This window comes from Lipophrys pholis (assembly GCF_963383615.2).
Source record: "Lipophrys pholis genome assembly, chromosome: 9".
Lineage (NCBI taxonomy): Eukaryota > Metazoa > Chordata > Actinopteri > Blenniiformes > Blenniidae > Lipophrys > Lipophrys pholis.
Window position 1 is genome coordinate 14,626,418 of NC_137639.1, and position 26,929 is coordinate 14,653,346.

At 41.7% G+C, this 26,929-nt stretch overlaps 1 protein-coding gene across 1 annotated transcript in view; it reads left to right on the forward strand.

The window, feature by feature from the left end:
• lars2 (leucyl-tRNA synthetase 2, mitochondrial) overlaps positions 1-26,929 on the forward strand; it is a 33,292-nt gene that overhangs the window by 445 nt on the left and 5,918 nt on the right. Inside the window, exons 2-16 of the mRNA XM_080472077.1 lie at positions 3,453-3,697; positions 5,171-5,302; positions 13,058-13,149; positions 13,233-13,293; positions 13,429-13,518; positions 13,987-14,130; positions 17,351-17,458; positions 18,503-18,662; positions 19,143-19,247; positions 19,614-19,729; positions 19,823-20,103; positions 23,427-23,525; positions 25,941-26,078; positions 26,161-26,264; positions 26,491-26,670. Of these exons, the coding sequence (XP_080328203.1) occupies positions 3,464-3,697; positions 5,171-5,302; positions 13,058-13,149; positions 13,233-13,293; positions 13,429-13,518; positions 13,987-14,130; positions 17,351-17,458; positions 18,503-18,662; positions 19,143-19,247; positions 19,614-19,729; positions 19,823-20,103; positions 23,427-23,525; positions 25,941-26,078; positions 26,161-26,264; positions 26,491-26,670 (2,044 nt within the window). The 5' untranslated portion in view covers positions 3,453-3,463. The remainder of the gene's footprint in view (positions 1-3,452; positions 3,698-5,170; positions 5,303-13,057; positions 13,150-13,232; positions 13,294-13,428; positions 13,519-13,986; positions 14,131-17,350; positions 17,459-18,502; positions 18,663-19,142; positions 19,248-19,613; positions 19,730-19,822; positions 20,104-23,426; positions 23,526-25,940; positions 26,079-26,160; positions 26,265-26,490; positions 26,671-26,929) is intronic.

The following is a 26,929-nucleotide window of genomic DNA, read 5'->3' on the forward strand; positions in this document are numbered from 1 at the left end:
GGTTAGTCGAATAAACCACTGGAATTTGAAGTGGAATAGTTCTTCAAATCACAACTTGTTTATTTGATGTTATCATTTTGTGTCATTATTTTGTCTATCCAATGTCATCCACTTTGCAATAGTGAAGCCAGGCATTGCATGTAGCTAATGTTTCAGTTAAGAGAAGATCACAGATTTATCATCTGAATCTGATTTGTAGTCATGTAGGTTTTGCAAATCACCTAGCCTGAAGAGTCCCTGTTCTATCATAGGGATTACAGACCAATACAATCACCAGTTTGCCTCTGTAATTTCTGTATTGCCTATTGGGAGATACACTTGCATTTATGAATTACATGTGTTCCCATTAAAAGGGCATTCGTCCTCTTCAAATGAACAATATGTACAATTTTAGATCAATGTGTGATTGATATAACCTGCTAGTCTTATTCTCTAGGTCAGGATGGCGCTCCAGCCTGTTTAGTTTTGCTTACTCAAAGAAGAAGCAGGAAGAACACTTAACACAACAGTAACTGAATCGCTCTGCGACTGCAGTGATGTGGATTATGTGATGAGCGGTTATACACCATTTATCCAGTCACTCTGAACTACAACCGAGAAGAAGAGCCATAACTCTGAAAGCCACCAAAGTGACTAAGCAATGCCACTCAATGTATACCACAGACATGACAGAATGTTATATGTAGTGGACAATAATCTCCTTGAGATATATCTTAGGCAGAATTAGAAGAACAAGTCAGGCAAAATTGGAGGTAATTCTCATTAATTATTTGTTGTGCTAACTAGCTTAAACAAATTCATGTTTCTTTGAAAACGTACATTGTAATGTATGAATGAAATTATGCAGACGCTTGTTTTAAAAGTGTTGAATGGGTGAGTAAAAGTTTGACTCAAAGATAGACATTCATGTGCCTCTGATTTTAGCGTAATTAAAATATGGTTTTAGTGATTTTTCAGGGGGGGGAAAGTACTTTTCATAAACTAGTTTGTCTCAGTTATTATTGTCATACATTCTTATTTTAAGTTCTCCATTGTATAGTTTGTGCTTGCTGAGCCTATATTTTTCCTCTGCTGCTTTAATGATGACGTGCACTCCATTTGTGGAATGCGTAAACAATAACAAACCCTAATATGAACTGTGTAATCGGAATTGCTCAAAGTGAATAAGCTACAGGTCTTAAGTCCTTTTGTTATTTGCAACTTTTCTGTATTTCACAGTTTTACCTAACCAAGCAAATGAGAACCGTTCAGATTTGGTTGCAAGATCGGTGATTAATAGGCAACTTATGTCGCTTATGTGATATTTTTGCATTTTTAAACGACTTTTGTCAAATGTTCAAGGATCAGTTAGCCATATGTATCATGTATGTTTGTCATTTGTTGTTGTATCTTTTAAAACTTGAATGTGACATATAACCTGTCGTTGACATTAAATGATTAAAATCAAAATTCAGAGGCATAATCTTCTAGCTTATCTCAATTTTGTATTGCCTCCCTATAACAGGCCATTCATGTTCTTGTTTACATTCTGATATTGCAATAGTTATTTAAACATTTTCAATTAAAAAAAGAGATATGTTTCTTGAAAAAACCTCAGGTTTAAGAATTTATTTTCTCTCAGTGAAAAGTTATTTAGGTGCTGTGTTTATAAAACTCATGCAAACTTTTCCTATTTTTTCCTAATTTTAGAAGGTATTGACCTTGACCATCTTAGATCTGACATACACCCCCCACCCAATCTGCATAACCACAGCAGAGCTGGGGGGGGGCTGTTTGCATACATTTTCAGTGACTCCACATGGGAGACACGCAAATGGATGAGTCTGGTTTCCATGGAAACATTATCTCAGTCCTCCGCCTCAGCCCACTCACTCGCATCGCCAGAGATGCACACTGTCTTGAGTGCGAGGCTCTCCCAGCCTCAGCCTGAGGGAGGAGCGTTCGATGCTGTGATGCTTAACTCGTACTTGAGGGATTTTAGCAAGAGGAGTAAAAAGAAAACAAGGGGGAAAGTCTTTCCTTGAAGCAGGTGGGTGGAGGGAGAGGAGAGGGGAGGGCAGGACCACCGAGCAAGCAGAGAATAGAAGGGAGTTATTTACAGTCACGTCTTTAATAAGGCTCATGGTTGTTTCACAGAGCATTTTTGTTGAAACAAATTGCTGTTTTGATGCTGATATTTGACTTCACATCCTGACAAATAGAAACACTTTATCTTCTTCCTTGTGGGACTTTAACTATGTATGTGCAGGAATAATTTGTTTTCTAACATTAAAGATTTCAGAATAACTTTTTCAGCGAGTCCCTCACCACAGCTTTAGATAAACAGTCATTTATTTACCTAATTTACATTTCCATGTCAGTCTAATGTCAGGCAGGGGGGATTATCACTTCTTCCGCTCTGCGGTTATAAAGGTCTCACTGTCTGTGATCCAGATGCGTCACTGCTGTGAAATTATTCTCTTGACAGGTCAGGTTAGCAGCAGTTGTCCTCCACAGCCAAGGATGCAGAGATTGTACCAATATCTCAGGTTACCTTGGAAACTGTGTTTTATGTATATAACTGCGTGTGTGGTTGTTCTGAGTGAAAGAGACTTTTAGGTCAAATAGTTTTTCTTACATACATTGTACTGACTCACCTACTTTAAGTCATAAGAAAGAAATAGCTGAAAATTGTTCCATTGTTCTTCATTCAGTCTTTTTATCACGAGTCTGGTTAACTTTTGGCTTGTTATCCAGTATCTTCTTTTTTTTGGCATTGTATAATCAAACATTTTATTCTTTTGAGTGAAGCATGACCTCACTGATGTCCTGAAGCAGCTGGAACTTCTAACCTGAATGCATTGAGAAATTCTTTAAAAAGTGCAGATAAATCAGTGTATTATTTAGAATTTGTGGGGTGTCAATGCCATCCTCACATCTGTGCGAGCATTTTCATCACGAGCAACCCTCATGGTGCAGCTGAGCTGTAGTTACATCGTGCTTAGTAAACCTCTGATTTCACACTGTCATGCTGTTGTGTGAGTGACGCGGTGTGAAGAACACAAAACTGCCAAACAGCATCAGTGAGGGAAAAAAATAAATAAATCCTCACTGTCACTCAGGCTGTTCGTGACAAGTGGAGTTATCGATGTGTTGATCCAGATAATATGAACGCAGTGAAACTGACTAGGTACAAACTTTTTGATGCATATATGTAGAAATACCAGAAAAATACAAATTAAAATTGAGATAAGGTTTCTGTGTGTGAAGGGGTTTTCTTCAGGTTCTCTGGCTTTCTTCCACAGATCAATACTTACGCAGTATTTGTCTTTAGGTGCCAGCTTTTAGTCGATTGTCAAATGAAGACGACGCTGAGGGTGAAACAGTTGATGACGGGTGACCCCCACATGTCAGCGCTTCCACCCTCTGCCGCCCCAGTTAACGCCTGGCTCCCATTTTTCTTTCTGTTTCAGGAGACACAATCATGCAGGTGTGTGTGAGAAGGCTGGCTCTGTGCCCCCTGCGTGCAGCTCGGGGCAGCCAAGGTGGAGGTACTCTTCTGTGCCGAGCGGCCCGCCTCCTGTCGCCCAGCGCACGCACCCTGTTCAGCGAGACGGGAGTGTGGGAGCGAGACTATCGAACTGAGACCAGACACAAAGTGGAACAATGGTGGCACCCGCGAATCATGGCACAGTGGCAGAAGGAGGCGCAGGCAGACGTGAGCGCCGCTTTACTTTTTTACCACATGCCCATACCCAGTTTATCTTCTCGAGTAGACTAAAGCTCAAAATTAATTCCCATCCTAGTTTAGACAAACTTGGATGAGCAAATTTTTGCACTAAGCAGCTTCTGATCATTGTCTGCCCCCAGATATCGGAAAATAAGTGAAAAGGCTTTTCAGAGCTGAAGTCTTCAGAAGTTTGTTTTCAAAGCACAAGATAGAGCTGCAGGTATTCATATATGCAAATTGGCATTTTAGTCCCAAAATAATTTAAACAAATATGAAAATAGTTGCAGATTAATGTGCTGTCACTCCAGAAAACAAAGAGAAAAGGTTGTGGAGAAACATCAATGGGTACTGATATGAGTGGCTGATGTGTTCAGAAATTATTACAATTTGGCATAACGTTCTGTACACACAGATACATGATGAGGTTTCTCATTCTTCTTGTACGAGCTGCCACAACCAAACCCCTGATGTCTAATTAGTAAAAGTCCCATTTCACTGTTAAGCGAATTTAATTTAAACCCTCTCTGACCCTGGAGACCTTTTCTTCTGCACAGGTTCTGGTCTATCATTGTGGGAAAATTGTATCTGTAGCATAGGCATTTCCTAGTGAAGCATAACTAGTTCATGCTTGTTCATAGATGTGGTGCTATTAAGACATCAAAATGTGAAGATTCTTTCACCAGTGTTTTTTTTTTCTTTTCCAAAATGATGACCAGTGAAAATGTTGGCTGTGACTGAGTAGCTTTATTCAGAACATAGACTCCTCAACTATGTATGATTCATGGACTTGACCATTATGACTATTGACATGGAATTTCTGACTTTGTTTCTCAGTGGTAAACATCTGCACCGCGAAACAGCGTCCACTTTATGCAAACGATTGCATAAACCCAAAAATTCAAATGATTCTCCCAACTATTAGAGGCGCTTGTATTTCATCCCAGGCTCTGAGCTGAGGCTGATTATGGACCCTAATGGTCGGACCGCGTGGCTGCCTCGGACATGCTGACAGTGATTAAGTGCCTTTGTGACGAGACCCTGGTCCTAATTAATTTATTGAAAAATTCATGACTCAGGTTTCCTGTAATCACGTACGGCCGGGTGTACCCAGTACTTACTCTGTTGCCGTGGTAACAGTGTTGTGACTGTAAACCATTTATAATCTGCTCCACCACCATTTAGATTCTGACACCGTAATCAGCCGCTTTGAGCCTCGTACAGTTTTACAGCAGAAGTCAGTCCGAGTTCCCTCTCCTCTGTCTGGGATGAGTTATTATTCCTGTCCTGACCCCATCAGTTTAATGCACTCTCTTTTATTCAACACTCATTCAGAAGCCAGAGTGATAATGGAGAGAGGAACTTTTATGCTACGCTCTCCTATTGTGGTCTCTCAGGATGAATATCAAGCTTTCTCACGATTAGCTGTGCACATTAATTTATTATTTTCCCGCTTCTTCCTAGAGCTCCAACAGAAAGAAGTTCTATGTCCTCTCCATGTTTCCGTACCCGTCGGGGCGACTGCATATGGGCCACGTTCGAGTGTACACCATCAGTGACACCATTGGTCATTTCCAGAGAATGAGAGGTCATCAGGTATGTCCGCTTTTAGTATACGTGTGTGTGTCTCCCAAAAAAAACAACAATCCAGGTCAGCACGCTGTGCACTTCCAGCAACACCTCAGGCCCATTCAGCTGCCTGATGCTGCGGCCATGTATGAAAACTCATGGTCTCTTTGTGACAACCGTATAGAAGAGAGCACTGTTAAAATTTTAAAGAGCATCTGCATAAAGAAAAAAAAAAGTCCTTCTATGCTTTTGGGTGCTGCAATTATTTATAAAGTACCTACTGAAGGTTTATTTTAAAGGTAAGCTTTGCTTTGTCAAAAAAAAAATCTGTGTAATGATTTCCCAAAGTAAAATCTGAAATCAAAAGGAGATACAGTATGTTGGGGAAATCGGTTCCCATGGTTACATATCTGTCAATATCTGATACCTTTAAAGCCAAAACCTTCAAAACTGCAGCCAAACCAGTAGATACTGTATGTGAGTCTTCCTATAAATAGTGGATCTGTTTTCACTGCAACACCAACAGAAAATACATATTTAAGTCCCAAACACAAGAAGTGAAGTGACTTATAGTCTGGGCCAGCTTCGACAGACCCTGTGGACAAAGTAAGTGGATGAAATGTAACCTTTTCAAATAGGAATTAAAAAAAAATATATATATTCGCACGGCATTCAGGGTAGCCCAAATATAAGATATAAACACTGAATTTGAGAAATAAATACTTAGTGTGCGCGTGCACATACATGACTAAAGAATGTTATCTATCTGCCACAGTCACAACAACTGAACAAATTGTGCTCAGGATTCGCCAAGAAATTAAGAGTGTGTGCTTGTTAGTCTGAAACAGTTAACAACGGAGATATTAAGGATATTTCTGAACAAATGCATGCAACCTCACTGTAACCCATTCGTTTTGTAACAACTGATAAGGGCTGATGTTGCCAGGACCCAGCTCACCTGACAGCTCCCATATTTGCATTATCAGCTACTGTGACATTAATCTGGAGACCTGTTGTCAGTTTGAATAGTTAAGCTACAAAGAATTTCATGTTATCATAAAAACAGTTGAATTGAGGAAATACATATGTCATTAGGTCTTCTTCCTCCTGAATGGACAGTGTCTGCCTCAGGATGCTACTTTGTGACTTGAAATATGACAGACAGATGAAATTCAAGTATATATGGGGTCTCTTGCTGGTTCAGGGATTTGAACCAGCGACATTTTGGTTACCTGTTTGCTTTGCCAAAAATAATTAAAAAGTGTTAGTCCCCTCTCATGGCGCACAGGGTTGAATTTTGACGACAGACGTTGGGGACGTGGGGTAGAATCCCGGTTGTGACAGGAAGGGTATCTGGTATTAAAAAATACACTCTTAAAGTATAAAATGCAGGCTTCAATGACTTCCTTGAAAAGGGAGCAGCCAAACAGACATTAAATAGACATTTAGCATCACAAACAGGCATTAAACAGGGAATTCAGCAGTGTCAACACATTTAAACTCTCTGAAGTCTAATTTTAACAAACTGTACTAGACTCAACAGAATTGTATCAAAGGCTTTTGTTTACAGCACACTGAGACTTTAACAAGCATCACGAGCAGCCTCGCAATGGGAATGCAGCCATTGTAATGTTATTATTGAGTGCTGTTTTGTATCTAATAAGAACCTCTTAATTTATGGAAGACTGACCGACTGTTTCCGCATTTCATGGTTTACCAGGAACATTATAAACCACATTTAATACCAGACAGGAAGGAGGATGTCTCACAGTAATGGTAGTTTCTTCAAAGCAGTTTCGAGAAAAGGCACATCCTTTGCAGATATATTCTGTGTAAGTGTTTTTTTTTTCCCTCAAAACACAATTGTGGAGAAGGAAACACGAATGTAAAACCAGCGCTACAGCTGAAGTTAAAAGCTTTTCATTTGTGATTGGCTCATTGTTAAAGTGACAGGAATATACTGTGAAGGTTTAAGTTTGGATGTAACCTTTTAACTAGAGATCTCACCCGTGAAAAATGTGCACGAGCAATTATAATTAAAGGTACTAATTGCATGTTCCATTTACATGCTACTAGTATGAATTATACAAGAGACCCTCAGAGATTTTTGGTTCAGATTGGACAGACAGCATCACACATCGCTGCAGATTTGTGACGAACACCTTCTTCATGCCAATTTCACCACACTCAGATCTGGTGACTGTGTCCATCTGAGCACGGCGAGCTGAAATCCATCTGAGATGGTGAAAAATGTACCACATGGAACATGATCCTGCTGAAATGAGCCATTAGAAACCTGTTACACTGTGGTCACAATGGGACGGACATGGGCAGTAGCAGCTGCTGGCATTTAAGTGATCCCCACACAATAAGATAATGAGGGACCATTCGTGTGCCAAGAAAAATCCCATTTACCATTACACCACTGCCATCACCATCATTGTGCCAGATTCTCTGTCTACTATCTGGATTAGGAAGCGGTGATCAAGGCTTATTGGACCAGGCAACCTCTAAAGCTCTAGCTCACTGGGCTGTAGCAAGTTATGACTCGGTGGAGACACAGAAATGCAACAAAGGATGCAAATGAACCAGAAGTTTACTTGGAATTACAGTGAATGTAATGTCGCACAATGTTGCACGAGTGCTGCACAAACTCACACACCTGTTGCATGACGCCCACTTGACCTTCACACAATTCAAGCTTCAGATTTACACAGTATTTGCCAGTTACAGTTAAACATTCTTGGACATTGTGCCGGTTCTGCAACAAGTGCATAAATGATTTACAAAGTCCCCCAACGGTTTTGTGAGACGGTTGAGAATTCTGGACCACGTGCATACGGGCCCTCATGAAGCTCATAAAAGATGTGTAGAAGTTGCCGGGTGAGGGCCTCTCCCTGGACAAAGAACAAACCGACATTTTCTCATTCGTGTGAGATAGATTTGAGACATCTGCAACAACTATGAGATTGCTTTAACATGAAGAGTGTATACATAGTAAAATGACCTTTGAAGGTATTTGCCAATTCACAAGTTTAGTTGCTAAACACGAAGTATCTCTTTCAAGTTCTTTACTCGCATACTGGATCGGCCCAGAACGCAATTCCAGTCCGGGCCAAATAGTCCAGACCTTTTTTGTTCTCTTCTTATCATATTCTATTATTTCATAAACATATCACTTTCATTTTTTAGCCGGCGGTGTAATATCACAAAAGTTTGACAAATACACAAAACATTTCAGTTGAGTTGTTATTGGAGTTGAAATAACTCTTTAAACAATCAACATTTCAATCATATTGTAATATTTTGAGGTGCACCTGTACTTCATTGAAGGTGACAAGTTTCAACAATAAACTTGTATAAAGTGTATTTTATACCAGCCATACTTTACATCTTCCGTAGATAAATATAAAAATATCTCCCAGTAGTTTTTGTCCTCAAGCATCAATTAAAAAAAACAACCCAAAAAGAAGCAATTTTTAGAGGCCAAGTTTTGCCCACTAACTGCTTCAACACAGACGTGATGGGACGATTTATGTGGGCCGTATTGTAATAATGAAAAGTATGTGTGTTTATTTGTTGACATTTTCAGTGAACTAGTTTGGTACTCTCTGAAATGCAGCATATCTTGATCTGATATAGCGATTTACTGTTCCCCACCGAACTCCCCACTTCACCACGCATTGTGTTTAATATATGCAGAGTAGGAACACGCTTTTTACGTGAGTGCAGCTGTTATCTAATGTAACAGCAAATAGAACAGGACATCTAAGCGTTCGAAATCCAGATGCAACAGCTCAGAGTAGCCAGCGTGACCCTGATTACAAAAGTTGCTGTTTCCTGAACAGCATCCACTTCCCCTCTCCTTCCGTCTTCTCACTCCGCCTCTCCACACTCCATGCCCGCGTCCCCCTCAACGACCACTCTCCTCGACAACCACGCCAGCCAGCGTCTTGTTCACTCATCTCCTTTAGCTCTTTATCTATGTTTTTCTTTTCTCTCTGCTCACTGAGAGAGAAATGAGATGAAAGCATAGAAGTGGAAGGCGTGAGCAAAATAGAGCCGAGGCATAGTGACAAGGAGACGAGGGCTGGAGAGGCTCATCGTACGGACTCTAACAGGTCTGATGTTTCAGACAAATCTGTATCCTTGGTAACTGGATGGGCCTCATTTGTACAGCCGAGCTGGATGGTATTAGGCTTAGAGAGCTCAGTGTAGCACACCGGTGTGACTGCTCAGGAGGACTACAGGCAAACCGAGAGCAAGGTGCCCACTAAACACCACTTGTGTAAATATCAACGGAGAAAGAAAAAACCCGTTCATCCTGTTAGGATGAGCGCTTATTATTACATGAAAACGCTGGAAGTCAGAAAGTGTTAATGTGCCATCCTTACATTAACAAGCAATGATGGACAGCCTGTTAATGAGCTAAATAATTTGTTTTTCACCTACAAAAACTCCAAATCATGAAGCCGAGTTGGTATAAGGGAGTTGGTTCATTTCAGAGCTTGAGTGACAAGAGACTCTGGAAGAAGGATGTAGGAGTCTGTGATGAGTGATTTTTATGACAGTTTGTCCGCTGTTAAGTGAAACAAGTCAGTGCCAACCCGGAGATGGATACATGCATCCACAGCTCACTGGATGACAGGGAGGACAGGAGTGCTGCGAGGCTGTGGAGTCACTCTGCTACATACAAGTGTCCACCCACGCAGCTCCAGCCACCGCTCTGCTCCACTCCATCTGTGGCAGCTTTGAAATGCAACTTCACCTGTGTCTCAGCACAGAGACCGAATCAAACCAAACTGTGGTAGTAGTTTTCATGTACAGAAACAAATACAGTTCCAAGTAAAAGTCCACGAATCTATTAGAATTCCCCTGTTTTTGCATTAATAGTATAACCTAGGCAAGTAGAACCCAGTCCCATATTTATTAAACATACCAATTTAGCTTTATTTGTGTTGGTGGAAAAATCACTTCTTGACAAATGATTTATCCAACACAGGGTTGCAGGTTTGCTGGAGCTAATCCGAGATGACTATGGGTAATGACGAAATACTCCCCAGACAGGTCGCCACTCCGTCACAGAGCCAATACAGAGAGACAGATCATCATACTAACAGGAACCCGACTACCCAGAAAAAAAAACATGCATGCATATTAAAAAGAAATAGGGAAAATTTCCACAGAAAAGGGTCCCAAAACTGAAGAAACAAAGCTAATTGTAGTCAGGATTTAGCAATCCTGGAGTCCAGTCAATGAAATGAGATTTGATCAAGGTATGGAGCCACTCTGACTTCTAAAAACAATCTAACTTTTTGACGGGTATTCACACAAATCATCTGCTGACATACCTCATGTGTATGAGGTTGCACACTTTTTCTTTCCACTGCAGATGTAGCCCTTGTGGCATATAATTAATCAGACACTTTTGGCCACAATACTATAACATTTTAATAAGAAATTTGATTGCACCCACTTTTACGTCCATATTACCCCATGATTATGCAAATAGTGTCCTTCTGCTGTTATACAGTTTTGAATGAATGCAACAGCTGTGTGCAATCCACACATACCCCACAGTGTTTCACTAGTCATAACAAAATTCTAGTTGTTGCATTTCACTATTTTTAATGCTAATGCATAGAACTTTTGCAATCGTAAGAAGAACCGCTTTTGCAAATCATACAATTGATCACCTGCTCTGTCAACAAGCAAGATGTAAAGCTCTCCCAATTCTTTATCCTAGATGTATAAGAAATATGCATCACAGGACCCTAGTTTCTATGTTTTGACTTTGTGGAGCAGAGTGGGGTGAAAGCAGGAAAAACAAAGTGCCTTTATCCACTTTCTCACATGACGTTATCTGAAAAGGGCGTTCGGCTGTATTGTACGGTAAATACAAAGCAGATGCTAAGAGCACCTCTCTTAATTAGCCGGTGTGAATGGAGGAGACTGTGTGCGTGAGGCAGAACAGGGTTCGCTTTCTGACAGATGCTGAGGGAACATACACTCCTGGGCAAGCAGTTTCCAGTCAGGTGAAACTATGTTTGTGTTTGGGGAGAGAGAGCAAACGGAGGAATCGTGGACTCTCCCTGCAGGTGAGGGAGAAGATACACATCATGGAGTGGGAAATCCACAAGGAGTAACAGCATTAAAAAAAATAAAATAAAAAATACAAGAAGAGGCTTGTCAAGGTTTAACTTTTTGTTCAGGTAAGAGAAGAGTGGTTGTTGTGAGGTTGGAGGCTGGAGCAGAAAGTGTTGGTGTCACTGCAGGAGCTCAGTCTGTCAGGCAGACGCAGGCCACAGCTTCTTCATTACCCGCCGTTTAGTGGAATCAAACAGGGCTGCTGCATATCGACCAGAAGGTTTTGATCTGAAACAGAGTCGAATCAATACAACAATAGAGTGCTTGATCAACAGTATGGATTGGAGTTTGCTTACACCTAAATTTAGCCATAGAAACAAGCATTATTTATAGGTTTTTATCCAGTTTTCAGCTTGTATGGAAGTTGAAAACACTTTCTTGTTTAATGAGCAACTCTATCGCTTTATTTCAAAAGCACTCATTAGGAATAAAGTGTCATAAAACATGTCATCTCATCGTCTATAAAATGCTATTAGAATCATGAATAACGCAGTTCCAGAGCCGAGCTAAATTCAAATTCTTTTTTTCATTCCTCCGTCTTCTACAGCTGCTTTATCCAACTTGCTGAAGAGCTCAAGCATATACCAGCTGACATTACCAGAAAGGCAAATTACACCCTGTGGAGGTCACAAACATATCAGAGGGCAACCACAGAGAGACTGACAACAGAGCGAGGAGGCCAGAATACTTGGAGAAAACCCACTCATGTAAAGGGCAAACATGCAAACCCTACAGAGTGAGTCCCTGGGTCCCAGTGTTTCCTTCCCGTGAGACAAAATTGCTGATCACTGTAAACTGTACTGTTGTGAGCTTGTTTTGTTATTTAAAATCATGAAGCAAGTAGAAGAGTAAAAAGCCCAGCCAAACAGTATCTTTTTAATTTTTCACAAATTCAAATTTAAAGCACTTTTAACTAAAAACACTTTTAAAGGGGGTCACAGCAGCATATCATTGCATCTTACAATGTAGACTTGGTTGGATTTTAGCCCGAATGCCTTTCCTGACACAACCAGGGTTTTCACAGTGCAGGTCAATATTCACTGCCTCATCACTTTATTTTTCCTAAAGCGTGCTTTCTGAAGCCTGTAACTTCACTGGCCACACGATTTCTGCTGCCTGCATGTTTTTACCGACTCACTTCAATAGCAGAAATCTGATTACTTCTCATGGCTTCATTTTGTTTGTTTCTAATAGTTTGCAGTTAATATCTTAATTGTAATTTTTTTACGCTTAGTGGCACTATCTCGAGGGCTGGATTGGACTGTCTTATTAGTCCAGTGTTGGCCACATGTTTCACTGCACTGCTTTAATAGCAAGCTGCTGACAGCCCACACTGCCAGAGGAGCTCCAGCTCACTTCATCAGCTTTAAAATCACTGTGAAAGCCTCAGTCTTATCTAAAGACCTTCTTATAGTTAATTAGTTGTGATACACCACCTCTGTCTTTGGACCTCAATTATATGCACACACACGGACACAGAGTATATTCTCAACTTTCTACAAATTTTACCTTTGCTGTTGTGTTAGTTTTGATGTCAGTTTTTGGTGTTGTACAAAACATTTTGATATGTTCTATATAAATAAATGATATTATTATTAGTCAACTAACCTTGACTGTTACTATCTTCATCCACAGGTGTTGAATCCAATGGGTTGGGATGCTTTTGGACTTCCAGCTGAAAATGCGGCCATAGAGAGAGGCCTTGATCCAGAGGAGTGGACTAAAAGGTACACAAACCTACACATCTATTACACGGAGTGTCTATTGTTTGTTGAAATCCTCATTATGCTGCTTCTTTCTCACTCCCCAGTAACATTCAGGCCATGCGGGAGCAGCTGGACAGCCTGGGACTTTGCTTCAACTGGGATCGGGTGGGTGGGAACTGAAGTAGTAGCGAGCACCAACCAGAGACTCAAGTCGTTTTTAAAAAGTCTGTTTTGTTTTGAGGAGGTCCGGTGTGACCCCCTGGTCCTGCTGAACTGACTCTGCTGCCTTTCTCTTCACAGGAAGTGACCACTTGTCTTCCAGACTACTACAGATGGACGCAGTATCTCTTCATCAAGCTCTTTGAAGCAGGCCTGGCATATCAGAAGGAGGTGGGAATGGCCTTTGCACTGAAGCTTATCCTGGTTTTCCTTTGGAACGACTAATAAGATGTGCTCGTGTTTGAGGTTGCTGACTGTTACAGAAATGATTGAGGCAGCTCACCCATTACTCTTTGAAGAAAAGGAATCAAATGAAAAAATGTGAGCGGGTGTAGGACCCTTTTGATTATGTGTAATGAAATGGGACGACCTTGAAATAAGCCTTTGGTCTGTCTATTAAATCCAAGCTTCCTCCTAAGCTCTGCTCTTTCATTTCAACTGTGTGTGTATGTGTGTGATCCTACATGACTGTGTGTGTGTGTGTGTGTGTGTGTGTGTGTGTGTGTGTGTGTGTGTGTGTGTGTGTGTGTGTGTGTGTGTGTGTGTGTGTGTGTGTGTGTGTGTGTGTGTGTGTGTGTGTGTGTGTGTGTGTGTGTGTGTGTGTGTGTGTGTGTGTGTGTGTGTGTGTGTGTTATCCAGGCTGTTGTGAACTGGGACCCCGTCGATCAGACAGTGCTGGCTGATGAGCAGGTGGATGAAAGTGGCCGCTCCTGGAGGTCTGGAGCTCTGGTGGAGCAGAAGCTACTCACACAGTGGTTCATCAAGACGACAAACTATGCCAAGGTATTACTGTTGAGGGGATGCCTGTGTGTGTGTCTCTGTGTCTGTGTTAGACAAGTGGCGTCCGAATGGCTGGCCAACACCATTATGTGGACAAAAATGAGCTGTGGATCCTTCTGAAAAACAATCATGACTGACACTTCAGTAGCAGCAGCTGCAACTTTGTGGTTCTGCAATCAGACCCCCGGCGACCGTCATTCGCAGCTTTGCGTCGTTCTATCAAAGTTGAAAGAGACCAGTCGACTCGGGGTACGACCACCAGGTGGCCTTGGCTGGCTGATGAGAAACCTTCATGTTTCACGCCTGAGCAGGTCTGCAGCAGAGAGAATCAGACCCTAGAGTCACACCAATCAGCCACATGAAGACTCGACAATTTGTTTTACATGCATGATGCGCATGTCGGGCATGTGCTACTGGACACTGTGCAGAGTGGATGTCTTCAGACACAAATGTGTTGGATCCATGTGGAGGCAAAAATGAACTCACTAGTTTCACAAGTTTTCTTTGAACTTAAGTTTATCTTTTTTTTTTTTTTTTAAATTAACAAAAAAGATTTAAGTACATGAATCAATGCTCGCGGAGCCAACTGGCTTAAATAGTTATTCATTGTAGCTTATTAATTTGGAGAAGATTATTAAAATACAGTATTGTGCAAAAGTATTTGGCATGTGTGGAAAGAAAGCTGCAAAGTAAGAACGCTTTGACAAATAAAAGTGTAATTTTCTCTCTTTACCGATTAAGAAAATGCAATGTGAGAAGAGGAATCAAGTTAATATTAGGTGTGACCACAGTTTGAAACACTTCTTTCTCACAGTTCAGCACAAGAAAATATCTTTCTACATCTCATTTCCTCTGTCCAATAGTCTTAATGTAATTTCTATTACAATGATTTAAGTAATGCATTGCACCCTTATGCAAATGCAATGAATTAATGGCGCTTACATACAGAATACACAGAACAATGGCATACTTGCTCAAGCTTTAGATTCCTACATTTCTATTTATTTATTTTTTACTCCCGCAAAATGGAAACTGTGGCCACAACAAAAGAATTCCACTCTTTTATACCAAGAGAAAACATTAAACAAATCTTGAACCTCTTCACCATTTTCAAATTTAGGCATTCTTAATTTAAACATTTGTTGTCATTAATGCAAATATGTTCAGCCTCTGAAATAATGGCAAACTTCCCAAAACCTGTTTGCCAGTTTGCACTGATCACCATCACGCGGCGTTTCAGGTGCGGCGCTGAAGCCACCCGTGCTCGTCCATACCAGAGGTGTGAGTGGAGGTGGAGGCAGCCCACTGTGACAATGTGTTCCTGCATTTCTAATTTTCTCTGATGAGCAGAGCAGTGTGAAGGGAGGAAAAGGAACGTGTTAAGGGAAAGAAGTGAGAAAGACAGATGGAGAGAATCCAGGACCATGTCAAAGCAGAGCTTGCCAAAAGGAAAAAAAAAAGAAAAGAAGAAAAATCATGTAATTGGACTGTGATTTCCTGCATGTGCATTTTGTCTGCTCGCCTCTACATGAGTCCGAGTCTGTTAGACAACATTAACCTCAGACAATATTTACTCAGTTCAGCTGTGAGTTGTTCCGTGTTGCATAATGATTGTGTGTCATTTCTAAGATGGATTTTTTTTTTTTTTGCAGCAAGATAAATTATCACACGGCAGAAGCAGGGTTTTCAATTTCATGCATAATCACACTTGTTGCATTCAGACACATTTTGCCCGCCTCTTACATCACGCGGACATCTAAATGATTCAACGACTGAGAACTCGATGACGCTACAGCTCATTTAATTTTGGTTTCACCTTTGTTCATAAAGCAACAATTACAACAAGTAGTCTCACTGCAATTAACATTCATACAAAACACAGAGGGGGAAAAAAAAAACCCAAACAGTCCCGCTTGTGCTCTTTTTAATGTGTAGTTGTTGATCGATTTCATTTCTGAAATGTTCAACACACACACACACACACACACACACACACACACACACACACACACACACACACACACACACACACACACACACACACACACACACACACACACACACACACACACACACCATGCTTTTTCCCTCACGCTTTCTTTGTTGCCATGGAGACTCCTGTCCTTGCTGTTAAAAATTTCACTTACATACTTTATGTGCTAAAGTATATTTTGTAGTCTCGTCCAGTGAACAGAAAATATTTAGCCTAACTGTTATTGCTCTTTCTGGTTTTTCCTGTAACTTACTTTCCTTTTCTCGCTCCTGTCAGTGTGTCTCACTCATGCTGACACACATTCATTGGAATGTAGGTCTCCTTTCTCCCATTCTGGAGCAAATCTATAACTGACACACTCTGTATACATGCTAGTGCTGACTATAGCCAGTGTTTATGCTTGTATTGATAACTTTCTCATGAGGTGCCACACGCTGAGCGGCACCACGAAGTGGATTATGGGTAATGGATTGTGGCAGGCTGAAAAGAGAAGAGAACTATAAGATCTGCAGCCTCAGACCAGCTGTGGCTTTCTGGCCTGAGCCTCATTGATATGCATAGCTTATTTTAGTAATGTAAAAATACTGTTAGGGTGAGTGTGTCTGTGAGAGAGAGAGAGAGAGAGAGAGAGAGAGAGAGAGGGATGGGCAAACTGGACACTTTATAGGTGATTGCTTTGTGATATCCAGGTGACTAGAGGTCAGATTTTTTTATTTTTTTTTTGTAATCCCTTTTGTCTGCATAATGTGACCTGATTGGCTTTGTTGCTATGTCAAAAATAAATTGCTTTGCTTCACGGGGCCACACTGAGTTAGAGTCAATTGCATCACTCTAGACAGCAACATCCATTTATCCAACCATCCATTTTCTCTATTGCTTTATTCAACATAGCGTTACACCGTGCTGAAGCTGATTACGGCTGACGAGAAGTGAAGGCAGGTCTCAGGTCACAGCTACTCACATTCACTTCTATGGGCTATTTAGAGTCACCAATCGACCTTCAGCGTGTTTTTGGGCTTTGGGTGAAAATCTGTGTACCTGGAGAATTTTCACCCTCAAAATGTGGTGATTTACAGTTAATTTGTGATTTTACATTGGGACATTTTCACATTAAACAAAGATAACCATAGTTCATAGAACAATATTTTGTATGTTCTCAGGTTATCTTTGTCTAATATCGCAATTCTTTATCTTCAAACTTGTGTTTTTGTTCTTGTCTCCCCCATTCAGCCTCTACTGGACGCCCTGCAGGACCTTCCAGAGTGGTATGGGGTCAAAGGCATGCAAGCGAACTGGATCGGAAAGTGCACCGGCTGCTACTTTGATTTCAAACTGAAGGTGAATCCCAGCTCACTTTATAATCATTTCACATTTTGCACATTGCCTCAGTCTCCTTTCCACCAACTATTTTCCTGTTGTGTCCTCTTCAACTCCTCTGGTTTTCATCTTGTTCACTCTATGCACCGATTACTTGTTTCTGCAAGCTTCTGTGACGCCTCTGTTTATTTATATGTTTCTATTGTCAAGATAAAAGTTGCGAACCAGAACATACTAATCCTGACTTTAATCTTCATCATCAGTGGGTTCATCCATCTGCAACTTTACCCAAACACATTAGTTTATTGAATTTTCTGAGAGACCTATTTATACTTATTGTTATTTCAAACTGAGTGGTGAAAAACGCTGCACTAAACTACCCTCCTTGGGGAGGAAAAAAATATAAAAAGATTACTCAAGGCAGCCCCTAATGTAAAAAGTCTTCATGTTTTTTAAGTACAGAATGTGAGAGTACGTTTGTGCTTTTATGTCTCTGTGTTTAAACAACGCGTTTATCTGGCTGTTTGAATAATTGCAGCTCAAACTAGGGGTTGTTTAATTGATTGGGTGGCTGCTTATGTTATTTATTCATTATGCATTTACAGCAACTCTTTAATGAATTATCCCCTCAGAGGGCCAAAGATATGTATTAATGTCTTAAATATGATGTTTAGTAATTACCAGTTAAAACTGCATTGTGTAAGTGCGTGTCATCTGTAAATTATTATGGGATTATATTTCACATTGTAGGTGTATTACTGTATGTAGTAATACATACAGTATAGCATGTCTTTGCTACAGTATAGCAAAGATATAGGGCTTATATATGTTGCCTGCATCTGTCAGGCTCAAGATCCAGTTTATTTATTATATAGGCACCAGTGGGAATTTTTGAACCGATTGTGATCATATGATTTCCTACTTTGATTAATGATTAAAACAGATACAGATTTCTGTTCACTGAATAATGACTGAACGGTCAAATCTATGTCGTAATGAACTAAGATGTAAACAGAAAGCCAGCAGGTCTCTAAACCTATTGTATCTTGTTCTCTCATCTCCCAGGTGAACGGTGAGGAGACAGGGGAGACCCTGTCAGCCTACTGCTCCTCCCCAGAGATGGTGTTCGGTGGGGCTTACCTGGCTATCCTGCCCTCCCACAGATTGCTCAACGGCAGCAGCTCAGTCCGTCTTGCTCTGCAGAAAGCCTTTCAGCCGGGTCGAGGTGAGCATATCTCCACACTTGCACAAATCCGGAGTTTTCCTCTCAGAAAAGCATCTCAAAAAGCATAAAGAAGCCTTTTCATTTTGAGATACATTTTACATGAGATGTCACAACACAAGTGCACCACGTGATGTCATTAATAGGTTATTAAAAGTTTTCTCCTTGTGTGATCTTTATTGAGTTAATTAAGATAATTGGCTGTAACATGAAGTATCCCTCCTCTTTTATTGGAAGAACTTCGCTATGTGCTTTATAATTAAACATGCACACAAATTCCATATATTGCAAATCACCGTTTTGTGAATTTTCTGACTTGGACTTATGGAAATGTTGGCTTAGCCATTGTGCTGTCAGATTATGGTGGTAGAAGCTTCTGTGTATGTTAATTGGAATTCCCTTGAAGTCATCGCAGCAGTGGATAATGAGCTGCCAGGGGAAGCCGCGCTGCCTCTCTTACACCTCCCACCATTTGCTCCCCAGACTCCTTGACAGAGGTCGTGGCTCACAACCTGTTCACTGGCCAGGACGTTCCCTTGGTCATCTCGCGCCGGGTGGCTTTCGACGACTATCTGGACACTGTGCTCGGTGAGTTCCTGGAGTTTATGTGGGCGAGTGCGTCTCATATTCATGCAGAATTTATTGGTGGAACCTTTGAATTTGAAGTACAAACAGAATATAGAAACGAGCGAAAACATGCAATGTCTTCATACTGTCAGCGGTACACAGAACGTATGCCTGTGCTCTGCAGCATTGTTGATTTCATAGAGATGTGAAATGTGTGGGTGTTTGTGTCACTGAGTGGAGGTGGGACCCGGGGGATTGTTAACAGTTAGTTACATCACCACAGGGATTTTTTATTTATTTATTTTTTTAATCCTCCACGGGTCCTTACTTTGTACCCGTGGGTACATTCATGTTTCTTTCTTACCACTTCATGCTCTTGTTTGACAGGTGTCCCAGACAGCAATGAGGATGATTTGTCCGTTGCCTCTGCTTTAAATCTGAAGTGGACCACGGTGCTGCAAACCAACGGCGACGGGACACACAATCTGACCAACTCTGCAGAGGTCTTCCATCAAATTTGACACTTATAAATATGCTCACAACATTTATTTTCCCTGCGTCTTCTTGTTGCCAAACATTTTCCTTTTTGTGTTTAGTTTTCAGGCCTCAGCAGAGAGCAGGGCTTTGATGCCATAACCCAAAAAGCCAGAGAGCAGAAGGTCGGAGGACACTTAACCAGCTCCAAGCTCAGGGACTGGTTGATATCCAGACAGCGGTACTGGGGCACACCCATTCCCGTGGTGCATTGTGGGTCCTGTGGTCCAGTTGCCGTCCCCGAGGAGGAGTTACCAGTTACTCTGCCGAAGCTGTCTCTCACGGGGAAAGGCGCATCACCCCTGGAGGCTGCACATGACTGGGTGAACTGCAAGTGTCCCAGGTGAACACAGAGATACAGATTAGTTTCAACGTAGTAACTGAAAACAAAAACACACAAATACAAATATAAAGGTTCATCCATCAAATAGTCTGTATACTTTAAACTGTATACCTCCAGCGATCGGCTATATAATTGTGACCCTCCTTCTAACTTTGTGTTGAGCTGCGATTTGTTGCCCAAACAAGCTGTGCTGCGCTGTATGACAAGTCCTGACAAGTTTAAAACAAAAACTTCAGCTACACAAGCTTGTCTGTTCTATGTATGGGTCAGCCTTCTCTTAACAGGAGCTTCAGTGAGCCTGGACTACCCATGAAACTGTCGTCGTTTCACCACTTTTCTTTTCTTGGACCATTTTTGATAGATACTGTCTGCTGCCTTGTCACTAAAATCCTTTCTCTGCTTCGAGCACATCAACTGCTCACTTGCTTCCTACCCACTAAACGGTAACATGATAAGACAAAGTTAACGTTATTATTGTTACCTGCATGGGGGTTGTAATGGTGTGGAGGGTTAGTGAATTTGGTGAATTTGATTTTCTTCATTCCAAATTTTCCCAGAGACGATGATGAACATATTTGCACAGAGAGAGCAGAAACAATTGAACTCAGTCATTTCACTGTCAGTCCTGCTTGCACTGTGGATGTTTGACCCCATTTGCACGGTGAGAAAACTGCCCTTCTGAAGTACCCTTGAATAAGACACTGAGTAGCTATCCTCTCCAGAAGCTCTGCTGGCATTAGTCCCACAGTAGCGCTTTTCAGTTGTGTGATATTTTACATCGGATGCAGTATTATTTCCTTTTGGTGCACTGTAAGACATCTAATGGTGTTTGAGGAGTGAGAATTGAATTTTGTGTAAATCCTCTCCAGTGGCTGCCTCTCCTCTACACTTCCTGTGTTTCCTCAGGAGAGCAGCACTGACTAAGAGGACTGACAGCTTTACAGGAACACACAGCAACGAGAAGCCAGCCTGCAAATTGTGTGATGAATACTTTTGTTCAGGCGGAGTTACATAATGAGTGGCATCTGTGACAGGAGCAGAACGAGATGATGATGACGGTTACATAAGCCAGCTGTGTCTCAAGTGAGATGCATAAATACGGTGCGCGCATGTGCACATACATTTACCTTTGGTGATTCACTCACACACACACACACACACACACACACACACACACACACACACACACACACACACACACACACACACACACACACACACACACACACACACACACACACACACACACACACACACACATCCTACTCAGTTTCATCTCCGCGAATGTGTTGAATGCAGAGTGACTTCTCAACTGCTTCCTGGAAAGACCCTTGCTGACATGGGAATTCCTCTCTGAATAAAACTAATCACTGTCATGGAACCATGTTGATTAAAACAAAGGCCCGCTCAGTCGCAGATGGCAGAAGTCATCAGATTGTGTTCACTCACTTCCACAAAGCTGCTATAATTTCTCCCATCAGCAGTGATTGATGGCTATAATCGCAAAGATGCCGTTATCTCCTCTCTTCCCCTCTCCCCTCCGTTGTTAAGTGTCTGTCGAAATTTGTTCTGTTCACTCGTCGACCATGTCCAATTAAAGTTTGAGTGGAACACAGACGAGCAGGATGATGAGAGATGGGTGGCAGAAATGGAGTTTTATCTGTCCTTGAGGAAGTCATTTCCTGTGTGCTCATCTCGTCTCCCCGACCCTCTGCAACACTGGAAATTGCCCTGCCAAGTGAACCCTGTCTTGGTTTAGACTGATTACGAAGGTGTGCATGCATTGTGTGTTATTCTATGAATATCCAGGTAAAGATGGAGAGAGCGAAAGACCACCGAGCCAACACACACACACACACACACACACACACACACACACACACACACACACACACACACACACACACACACACACACACACACACACACACACACACACACACACACACACACACACACACACACACACACACACACACACACACACACAGCAGATGGAGTGCTGATTTCCTCGGGAAAAATAGCTTTCGTGGAGTGGGCAGCTGCCTCCCATGCTGCATCTGTTTGAGAGCCTTTTGACTCTTTCTGGCTCATGGTCCAAACACACATTGACTCTTCACATGCAGGTCCCATCAGATTTACCTACCTGACTTTGTGGTTGAACACTTTCTCTTGCTTAGAGAAAGGAAAGGAAATCTCAGAGCAAATCCTCTCATCTGACCTACTCACTTAAAGTCTGGCTGTAGTACGTATTGACTGTCTTTTAAAAAAGCACGTTCTGGCCTCTGATTGGAAAGTCTTAAGCAGGAGGGGACGTGGGAAGTCAAACCTGCTCAACCATCTTTTTTTTTTTTTTCACAGTTTCTCTCCATTGTGAGAGGTTTCCATTTTCTAATCCTGATGTCATTGGAAGGGCCTCACTATTGTACAGAGACTTTTCATTATGGGAAATAACACCTGGTTTCCAAATATTAACCTTGCTACACCTTAGCCTTGTTGCTGGGCAACCTTCAGCTCTAACTTCATCATTACATCCGTATTATAGACTATCAAGGTAGTTGGTTGAGGAGGATTTTTATTTTTTGTGGGGGGGTGCTGGACGTGTCGGTCCATCAGACACATGCAGAAGCTTGCTACAGATGAATGTTTGTGGGTCACACTGGTACAGACAGCGAGACAAAACAACAATGTCCCAAACAGTCCACTACATTCCACGGACTGCGACCAAGCTCGGGGCTTTTTCTTTGTTTATCTTTCTGGGACACTGCTTTCAGGTCTGTTGAGACTCATTATAAAGTAAAAGGCAGATGCTTTCACTGTTCCATTAAATGATTTAAATCAGAAGCAAAGAAACAAAACTCCCATGTCCCATCTTCCTCCCGTGTCTTTGTGGATGTCCTCTTCATTACTGTGAAAGCGTTGGCAGATTTGCGTCACGTACCCGAGTGCTGTTTGGCTTGGATGGAAAAAGGGGCACGAGGTGGCATTTCCAACACAAACACATGATCATGTGTGCGGCCTGCCAGTTGGCTCTCTGTTAGCGCTGCCTGTTAGTCAGGGCAGGAGAACAGAGCTCCAGTACCAGTCTGGCGTCAGCTGTGCTCCTCTGCAGGGACATGACCCCCACAGCCAGATGGAGCCAGCTTTGCACACTTTTGCATGTGTGTATATGCATACTCCCACACACACACACGCACATAACGAGCCATTTCTCTAAGCATACAAACCCGGCTCATTCATTTGTTTGCTTTGTAATTTGTCAGATCAATATTAATTTCATGCTCCCTCTGCCAACTCTCCCTTTGCCTCTTTGTCTCGCTCAGATGCAAGGGCCCAGCCAGGAGGGAGACTGACACCATGGACACATTTGTGGACTCAGCGTGGTATTATTTCAGATACACAGACCCTCAGAACAAACACAGGTATGAACAGTCGCCTCCTGGGATCTCATTATTGCTGTTTTCGTCTATTTTTGACTACTTGAAACAACATGTGCAAACTTGTTACTTTATTTGCCCCTTTGCATCTCTTTTTTTAAATTTGCCATTAAAATAGATTTCAGCAGAAATGGCATTGAATTTATTGTGTGTTTTTGGTCACAAATACAAGAAAAACTTGCTCCAGGTTTTCCAACAGTAGGTAAGCGAGCATATCTGTTAGTGGAGAACAAAAGTACACTGTCCTTTTGTAATCTATACATATAAATACAATCCTGGGTTTCTCTCATGTTTCACCCAAGCATCACACTTTTCTCTATAGGCGCTATTTGTGAAAGATATACTGAAGCGCATAATTATGCTCTCTGTAACATCACCCACTCTCTCTCACTCGTCCCTGCTCCAAACATTCATGAACTAAATACACACACACACACACACACACACACACACACACACACACACACACACACACACACACACACACACACACACACACACACACACACACACACACACACACACACACACACACACACACACACACACACACACACACACACACACACACCTCTGAATGTTACACACTGTGCCGATAGAGATTATGGAGCCACGGCTGTCACCTGCTGGGATGGTGGCGATACCCTGAGCTTAACAAAAGAGATTAATTTCCCAGTGCCCTGACCTAGCAGTAAAGCTCCTTTAAAAGGAGGGGGAGGGGGGGGGGGGGGGGGGGCACTCTCTCCAACACTTTTCTTAGCTGGACCGATTATGCCACAACAGAAAAAGCAATTACACTATTTGTGAATTTCACTTGGCCTGGTGAGCCATATGGGGGCTGTGAAGAGGGATGAAAAAGGAAGAGATGTTGAAAGTAACAAGTAAGAGGAAGGAAATGAGCGCTTGTGTTGCATGGGAGTCTCAGTGTGTGTCTGTGTGTGTCTGCGGGTATGGGTATATATTAGAGTACATTGGCCTCTTGCCAGTAAACCGGCTAAATTATTTTCAGCATTGTAGGTTTATAACTTTTCCCCCCCTTCGGGTCAATTATCCGGAGACACCGTCAGCCCCAGAGGGAGCCTGAGAGTGGAGAGGTGTGAAGGAGAGTAATGACTTGTGTGAAAGGTGACCAACACGGAGAGCAGTCTGCCCTAAAAAGCATCATTACTGCTGACCGTCATGACAGCCAGGCTAAGCACATGCTGCCGCCGCTTCAGCCTCTTGGAGAAAAAGATTGTGAGGGCGAGAGAAATCTTTCCACCATAAAATTTAAAAACAACTTTACTATTTTCGGATTCCCAGTGAAATAGGGGATTTAGGATACTTCTGTTTACATGATGTCTAGATTCCTGAGTGTTAGATGGAGCCTGCCCCCTGGAGGAAAAGTGTGTGCATGTCTAACAAAGCGTGAAACAGCAACAGTGACAAAATGCTTTCTAAGAATATATTGTACAATTTCATATCAGCATGAGTTTACTGTGGTGCTATCATTTGCAGAATATTTAAAAAATTTGTTTTTTTAAATAAAAATAACACATTTTTTAAATTATCCCCTCAAGTACATTAAACTAACAAAAAAATACCAAATAATGCATGGAATAAAATTATCTTAAATTCAGCTTGAAGTCTCTTATAGTCATATAGTTGCTGGTGTTTGCATACACACCCTATCTATATATATGTCTTCAATATCTTCAATATCACTTTATCCAACTCAAGGTCCCTGAGTGTGCTGAAGCTGGCTGTGAAGGTCCATCATGGGGAAAACAACCACACACACTCGCATTCACGACTCGTGGCAATTTAGAGTGTCCAGTTTACTTTAAAATTACTGACTACACTCTGAGTTTAAGTTACCACAATAAATAAATGTTACTATAAGCAAACATTCAACCACACAAAGTTACACAGATCCTATTTAGTTTATCTCAACATAAAATGAAAGAAGCTGTTACATGTTGGTAGACAAATACAAGTTCGTGGTAGAATTATTAAAAGACTGAACATAAAATGCTGAATGTACAGTACTTGAAGTCACCTCAGGAAGTCCTCTTGTTGAATAATATATGAGCAGCAATCAGCCGAAAAGTCAAAGAAAGAATAAAAGATACAAGAGAAACCCATTTGTCAATGTTAAAGTCTTAACTGTTTAGTTGTATTGTAAGAAAACAGTTGAGATTATGAAGCATGATATTCTGAGTTACTGCATTATTGATTTTCATGACTTTAATAAAGTCAAGAATAAACCAAAGTAGGCATAAATATTTCAGTTCATTTGTATTAAAAGTAAAGTATCTGTAAATTATGGGGAATAAACACATTTCATGATGTGCCTGTTCATATCCATTGACAGAGTTTTTGTTTTTATATCTTCGCTTCATTAGTTTTTTTCCCCTGCAGGCCTTTTGAGCGCCGCCTGGCTGACCACTGGCTGCCAGTGGACGTATACATTGGAGGGAAGGAGCATGCGGTCATGCACTTGTACTATGCTCGATTCCTCTGTCATTTCTGCAAGGATCAGGGTCTTGTGGCTCACAGGTGGAGTACACTAACATACATATCTTCTTTGTGTGTATGTACAAGTCTTAGTGTGTCATGTAACCTTCTTTTAATCATCCAGGGAACCTTTTTGGAAGCTCCTTGTCCAGGGACTGATCAAGGGCCAGACCTTTAGACTTGCTAACAGTGGGCAGTACCTGAAACGAGAAGAAATAGACTTGACAGGTGAACGCTACCTGAATCTTGAGAGTGATTCTGAATCCAACACACTGGTAAAATATGAGAAGGAAAGAGGATTCCTGCATGCGGTCATTTCTGATCTAACAGTTAATGATAGACACAAATAAACTAAGAGAAAAAAAAGTCATATTTCTACTGTATTGCATTTGTTTTGGCACCTCTATCCTACCTCATGCTTTTGGTGCTGGTCCACCTGAAATACTCTCACCAGGTAAAGAGCCCGTCGCGCTGGACGGTGGTCGTGTTGAAGTGACGTGGGAAAAGATGAGCAAGTCCAAACACAACGGGCTGGACCCCGAAGAGGTGGTGCAGCAGTACGGCCTGGACACAGTCCGACTCTACATCCTCTACGCCGCGCCGCCTGAGCAGGACATCCTCTGGAACGTCAAGAGTGAGCCAAGACGCCACCGCAAACTCACAATGACACATAAATGGGCATGAAAAGAAGGGGAACACAGTGGAGTAGTGGTTAGAGCTCACCTTTCAGAGTGGCATTATTTCTGGTTTGAATCAATAATTAGTACTTTAATGAAATTAGTTCAGGTTGTTTCTCTCGAAGGCCGTTTTAATTGAGGCAGAGCTAATGTTAGGCTGCATGGAGCTGTAGTTGTTGTGCTCTGGCCTCATACTGAGATTAGCCCAGTTTCTCT